The 6,893-nt window shown below is 40.6% G+C and overlaps 1 protein-coding gene across 1 annotated transcript; it reads right to left on the bottom strand.

Annotated features, from left to right (window-relative positions):
- Window positions 1-210: 210 nt before the first annotated feature.
- Window positions 211-6,575, bottom strand: LOC127430869 (thioredoxin-like protein 1). Its single transcript, XM_051681001.1, has 8 exons — window positions 6,338-6,575; window positions 5,512-5,608; window positions 5,241-5,414; window positions 3,176-3,298; window positions 2,826-2,895; window positions 2,524-2,696; window positions 1,684-1,788; window positions 211-518 (listed from the first exon to the last, which is right to left on the bottom strand). Exons 1-8 carry the CDS (start codon window positions 6,433-6,435, stop codon window positions 489-491), a joined length of 870 nt encoding a protein of 289 aa, XP_051536961.1. The 5' UTR covers window positions 6,436-6,575; the 3' UTR covers window positions 211-488.
- Between the last annotated feature and the right edge of the window lie 318 nt (window positions 6,576-6,893).

Here is a 6,893-nt window from a genome sequence, read left to right as displayed (position 1 = left end):
TATATTAAGGACTTGTATTAAAACACTGTATATTTTATGCTCATAAGAATTAACATATGAAATAGCATTTGTTTGAATGACAATTTACATTAGACAATAGACCATTTGTGAAATGTCTGTTTTTCCTCCTTTGTGAGTCGCTTTGATAGGAGCATCTGCTTTATAAATAATTGCAACTGTGATGAACAGAAAGACAGCAGTAGTCACATGCCTTTGAAAAAGGATCGACTTTATTTACAGGAACATTTCCATGAGGGTTTCGGATAGAAATGATTTCTGATACATGGCCTCATTGAGACAAAGCTGTCCTCTCTCTCTCTCTCTCTCTCTCTCTCTCTCTCTCAGATGGCGAGCTGAGGGACGATTCCAGTGCTCGGCAGTGTTTGTGTGTGTGTGTGTGTGTGTGTGTGTGGACGTTGCCCAGTCATGTTGGCAGAGAGAGACGCCCGTGGAGAGATGCAGCAATATGTCGTGTCGTCTTTTCCTCTTCAGTGACTTTCTCCCTTCTTCCCCACAACCTGCATTGAACACACAAACACACAATATAGACAACAACAAAAAGCCCACATTTAACTTCCATAATGTGAGGTATTTCAGAGCAAACCAGAAATATTTAGCAGGGTGGCATAACTTCAGTTTTTCAATCAGAATTTGATTAAGTGGAGAAATGTCAGGATATTTTTGACTTATTGTTTCATATTTCTTGCCACACCCACAGAGTCATGATTGTATCCGCAGAAAAGTCGCTTCAGAGGTGGAAAAAGTTACATTTTGGTGAAAGATTCCAAAAAAACAAACATTTCTGATGAATCATGCTCAATAACACCAGAGACATTAAAGGGATAGTACACCAAAAATGAAAATTCTCTCATCATTTACTCACCCTCATGCCATCCCAGATGTGTATGACTGTCTTTCTTCAGCAGAACACAAATGAAGATTTTTAGAAGAATATGTCCTCTCTGTAGGTCCATACAATGCAAGTGAAAGGTGACCAGAACTTTGAAGCTCCAAAAAGCACATAAAGGCAGCATTAAAGTAATCCACATGACTCCAGTGGTTGAATCCATGTCTTCAGAAGTGATATGATAGGTGTGGGTGAGAAACAGATCAATATTTAAGTCCTTTATTACTATAAATTCTCCTCCCTGCCCAGTAGGTGCCGATATGTATGAAGAATGTGAATTGCTAAAACATAAAAGAATGTGAAAGTGAAAGTGGAGATTTATAGTAAAAAGGACTTAAATATGAATTGGTTTCACACCAACACCTATCATATCCCTTCTGAAGACATGGATTTAACCACTGGAGTCTTATGGATTACTTCTATGCTGCCTTTATGTGCTTTTTGGAGCGTCAAAGTTTTGGTCACTATTCACTTGCATTGTATGGATCTACAGAGCTGAAATATTCTTCTAAAAATCTTCATTTGTGTTCTACAGAAGAAAGAAAGTGACACATCTGGGATGACATGAGGGTGAGTAAATGATGAGAGAATTTTTGGGTGAACTGTCCCTTTAAGAGAGCAAACATGATTTAATGTTGTCTTCAGATATGCACAGACTAGATTCGACTTTGATTAGCTCTGCAGTGCACTTGACTAAACAAACAGAAATGAAATATTTGAACATTTGTATATCAAACTCTGATAGGCTGAATGAGTTTTGGAGGCGGAGCTCTCACCCGTTTGAAGTCATTCATGTTTGTCGCCTGGACAGGGGTTCCAATAAATGTCAAATAGTTCACTTTCGTTGTCTCCTCGTCGCCTTGGTTTGACTTAATAAATAACTGAACATAAAAATGAGTGAAAAATGAGAAACGGCATTCGTTTCCATTCAGTAAAAACAAAAAGGGGATGTTCAGCAGAATCTTAGAAACTGAGGCCTCAGTCACCATTGACTTTTATTGCAACTTTGTATCTTTGTTGGCTGTAATTCTGCCTAACATCTCCTTTTGTGTTTCACAGAAGATAGAAAGTCATACAGGTTTGGAACAACATTAGGGTGAGTAAATGATGACTTTTCTCCCAATTTGGAATGCACAATTCCCAATGCGCTCTAAGTCCTCGTGGTGGCGTAGTGACTCGCCTCAATCCGGGTGCCGGAGGATGAATCTCAGTTGCCTCCGCTTCTGAGACCGTCAATCCGCGCATTTTATCACGTGGCTTGTTGAGCGCGTTACCACGGAGACATAGCGCGTGTGGAGGCTTCACGCTATTCTCCGCAGCATCCACGCACAACTCACCATGCGCCCCACCGAGAGCGAGAACCACATTATAGCGACCACGAGGAGTTTACCCCATGTGACTCTACCCTCCCTAGCAACCGAGCCAATTTGGTTGCTTAGGAGACCTGGCTGGAGTCACTCAGCACGCCCAGGATTTGAACACATCACTCCAGGCGTGATAGTCAGCGTCAATACTCGCTGAGCTACCCAGGCCCCAATGATGACCATTTTAATTTTTGGGTGAACTGTTCATTTATTGTCTGAACGTTTGCAGGTTTGAGTGTGTAATGAACGTACAGTCACGCTGTTGACGTTCTGAAACTTGACGTATCTGAGCGGGATCAGTCCGTCATCTTTGTAGTCTTCCTCTGACAGATCGAGCGCCTGTGTGGCTTCGCTTCTCTCTGCGTCGTCAAAATCCATCGAACGAGGAAGATTAATGAAAATCTTCACACTCTTTGGAGCTTGAGCTGAGATGGAGACATGAATACAACGTGAACGTTTATTACACAAGCAAACAGTCAATGCTGATAGTCAAAAGCCGGACTGTATGAAACTAGAGAGTGAGTGACAGCATGAGAGACAGACAGATGTCTCACCAAACTCTACAGACTGCAGTTTCATGGAAAAGAGTTTGACAGGTTGATTGAAGGCCATCGTGATCAGAAGCTGCAATCAGATACAAAATAAATAATCCTAATATAAACAGAAGAGATCATGTTTACACACTGTGTACAGTAAAACTAAACCTGAAAGAGACTTCGAGTAAACAACATTACAGTTGCATTTGACAGTTTTACTTTCAGTTTAGCATCAGGTACAGTAGAGAACATGTTCTCTCGGAGTGCTGATGTGGTTGAACACTCGGCTCTAACTGAACCATCTCGCATAAGCTGGCTAAACGAGCTGACCTCTTGGTTTCGAAACCTCAAACAATATCATGTCATACCTGTTCATCGCAGTCTGACTCCAAGTAAGATGAGTCCTTGATTAAGCAGTTATCAAAACCAAAGTCATCACTCTCATTGAGACATTCACAGCCCGCTTTATTCACAAACGGCATCAGGTCCATCTGAACACACACAACATGCAAGAATTACAAATCGAACATTACAAAAACAACACTAATCGTGACCACGAGGTGGTTACCCCATGTGACTCTACCCTCCCTAGCAACCGGGCCAATTTGGTTGCTTAGGAGACCTGGCTGGAGTCACTCAGCACGCCCTGGATTCGAACTCACGACTCTAGGTGTGATAGTCAGCGTCAATACTCGGTGAGATACCCAGACACCCCATAATTCCAGGGTAATATAACACAAAGCATAATGTTATAAATTTACACTCAATATTTAAAAAATGTATCATATTAAAAAGTTGGCTAGATTTACGCTGCTAAAGTCTGTGAAAAAGGTCTATTGCCATCTGAACACACAAAAAAGTATTTTATTATAGATTCGATGAGTTTAAAGGCCCAAACATACTTCACGCAAGTACGCATACGCGAGCGCTTCGCCAATGCATGGCCAACATGTGGTCCCGTTGTGCATACATTACATGCACTCTTGCGTTGCTCTGGCGGTTACAAACCTTGGACCACAAGGGGGCGAAAGAGTTTTTTAGGCGTCACGAAACCGTGGTGGTGGAGTCAACATGTCGACAGTTGAGGAGTGCTTTTGTATTTGCTGAAAAGATGACAGAAATATGTTTGTATAATCTAACTTGTTCGGCAAGACTCTCCTCAAATTGCTGCTCCACCATGACAATTGCTGATTGAAAAAAGAAAATCCGCTGTAGCGCCCCTTGTGGCAACACCGAGAATACAGCGTGTACTTGCGTTTGGTTATGAATTGCGCTCTGACGCATTTCACAACGCAACGACGCGTGAAATCGAGCTTGCATAGCAAGATGCGTCTGCGTTCACGTACTTATGTAGAGTGTGTTTGGGCCTTAAGTGGTTGTAAAAAAAAAAATTTTTTAAAAAGTGCAGCACTCATCGTATCCGGGTCAAATTTGACCCGCTATAGGAAATGAGTGGGTAAGACTATAACACAGAGCAATTTTTTTCTTTTAATTTGTCAAATAAAATCAATAAATCTGCCACAATGCTGAACACACACTCAGTAAAGAAGTGAGACTATAACACACACGCGCACGCACGACTAAATTATTGAGGACATCTCAGAGACTTCCTCTGATTTCATATCAGGCTAATGATATTTTCTATTTCCTAACTGAACCCCTAAACCTAAACATCACACAAACCTGTGCACATCACTAGATGTTATTTTTTTTTACTAATAACATACATAGTCTAAGTCTGAGTCTGACCCCTGTGTGACTGTGTTTCTAAAATGTAGATGTTTGAAATAAATGATAGGTAACAAAATAATTACTCTTGTCTATTATTTGTAACACAGTCAGATTTGACTGCGACAGCATGGTCAGGGCATCATTAAATATCTGACACTTCAACACAAGGGGTTTAAAAACAATGCTACTATTTGACAATATATATATTTTTATAATGTCTAAATATATATCCAATGCAAACATGTGATTATATCAGAAATTAAGTTTGTTACAACATTGGCTTATAGAGTTCAGCCAATGCATGGAGCACTGAGGCCATCTACTGGCCATACTTGTCATTTCACGTAATTGTCATTTTATTCCAGCAAATGGTCCCAATGTGAGATATTCTGACTATTTTTAACTTTTCTGAAGTTACTTTTTCATATAAGTGAAGATAACATAAAATGTGCTTATTTTATATGAACATTAATGGAGTAAGTTAATAATTTAAAAGTAAATAAGATTTAAAATATACAATAAAATCCCCCCAAAATGCATAACTTTAGTGTTTTTACTTTAATAAAGTTAGAATTATAAAAAAAAAAAAAAAAAAATGGGGTGTGGGTGTGGTTTACACATTTGATATTTCGGGTCAAATTTGACCCGAACAGTAAAACTGTAAACCTCTAATGAACCGTGATTAAAGGGTAAACAACTCACGTAGCCTTTGGGAATATCAGAGTCCTCGTTGCTCCCGGGATCGTTTTCCACATGCTGTTTGATTTTCTCCTCCAGTCCGGAAGCATCTGCGCCCTGATACTGGTCCACACGCACTTTGTTTCGGAAAAACAGGAACGTTGGCGTTGCTGAGATATTATTGGCAGCAGCTGTTGCCTAAGAGACGGAACAATGACAAGTCAGTGGGGTCAGGAAATGTCACTCTTTCAAGGTGTAAAAAGCAGTTGTGTATTGCTCTCTCTCTCTCTCTCACCTGACAGACGTGGACGTCCACTTCAAGAAACACAACCTGAGGATATTTGTTGCTCAACATGTTGAAGGCTGGAGCTATTCTGACACAAGGACGACACCTGAGCAAACATGATCAACAGCGTTAAATGACTGGACACAACATATTGACAGCACAAGAATCAGGGCGTTTTATTACACACTGTAATCTTAGTCTTAAATTAAAACGTGACCGTACCAAGTGGTAATACCAAGTTACATTGACATATACCATATGCACCATATAGCATATCCTTTGATAACCATATGCACATTGCACACACTATGGTATTTACACGACAACAGAAAGTATTTGAAAAACCTCTATTTAGTAAGGATTATGTTTTCCTAACCAAACACACCATGGTATTACCATTTTATTACAGTCAATGGTGTATGCCTATGGTAATACTATGGTACTGAATACCATACTTGATGTACCATGGTATTTAAATGGCATTTTTTTTTTTTTTAAAGTACCATGGTATTACCATGCTATTTAAGTCATTGATACATATAGGTCTATGGAAATCCCATGGTGTTTTTGAAAGGGTGATGTTTGTGTATGTAGATGTGTGCGTATATATATGTGTGTGTGCGTGTGTTTTGCTAAGTCATGCTGGTTCTATTCTCAGCTCAGTCTAATCTTTAAGGTTCGGATCTGTGTGTGCTATTCTGACCCAGTCTCTCAGTCTCTCAGTCCATCGGCTGTGTGTGTGTGTGTGTGTGTGTGTGTGTGTGTGTGTGTGTGTCTGTCTGTGTGAGCTTCTCGGTTCGGTTCGGCCACAGGGGCCTCACACACACTCACTAACCCGCTCATGGTGAACTTCACAACGGCTAGCCGGGATCCCGCGCCGCTCATCTCCGCCTGGAACTCCGAGTCCGTCCCGATCACTTTCACCCCGACCATGACTCTCACACACGGGTGACAGATCACTGATCAGCGCTATTAATCACCTCTAATCAATCCGATTGATCAGAAATACTGAACGGGGCCGCGCAGCACGACGCTTCAGCCGGGATCACACTTCCTGTGTAGCGATGACGACAATAGGGGGCTGACCAATCACAGGCAAGGAGAGACAAAAAGGGGCGGTGTTTAGTTAGAGTCGCCACGGAAACGGTCCTGTAGTGTCGCAAATCGTAGCAACAACAATCCTTCGCAATTGTCGCAACGTTTTTACTTTTTGAACTTCGTTTTATTTGTATTTATTTGCTTTTATTAGTTAATCTCGCTGCTTCTCATATTATGTTTTTTTTTATGTCGTTAAGAACAATTATTGTAACGCCTGTTACACTTCTTACTTAGATTGTTACAGTCGATAGTAATTAAAATAAATTGGTTTACAGTATCAGCGAACTTGAAAA

This window comes from Myxocyprinus asiaticus, chromosome 40 (genome assembly GCF_019703515.2).
Source record: "Myxocyprinus asiaticus isolate MX2 ecotype Aquarium Trade chromosome 40, UBuf_Myxa_2, whole genome shotgun sequence".
Lineage (NCBI taxonomy): Eukaryota > Metazoa > Chordata > Actinopteri > Cypriniformes > Catostomidae > Myxocyprinus > Myxocyprinus asiaticus.
This window is presented reverse-complemented; position numbering and strand designations above follow the sequence as displayed.

What these genes read in the sequence shown, in the direction of transcription:
- LOC127430869 (XM_051681001.1), bottom strand. Translation starts at nt 6,435, where the DNA reads ATGGTCGGGGTGAAAGTGATCGGGACGGACTCGGAGTTCCAGGCGGAG. An exon ending in GTGAAGTTCACCATGAGCGG is followed by an intron (nt 5,609 to 6,337) that starts GTTAGTGAGTGT and finishes ATGTTTGCTCAG; the next exon opens with GTGTCGTCCTTGTGTCAGAA. An exon ending in TGGACGTCCACGTCTGTCAG is followed by an intron (nt 5,415 to 5,511) that starts GTGAGAGAGAGA and finishes TCCGTCTCTTAG; the next exon opens with GCAACAGCTGCTGCCAATAA.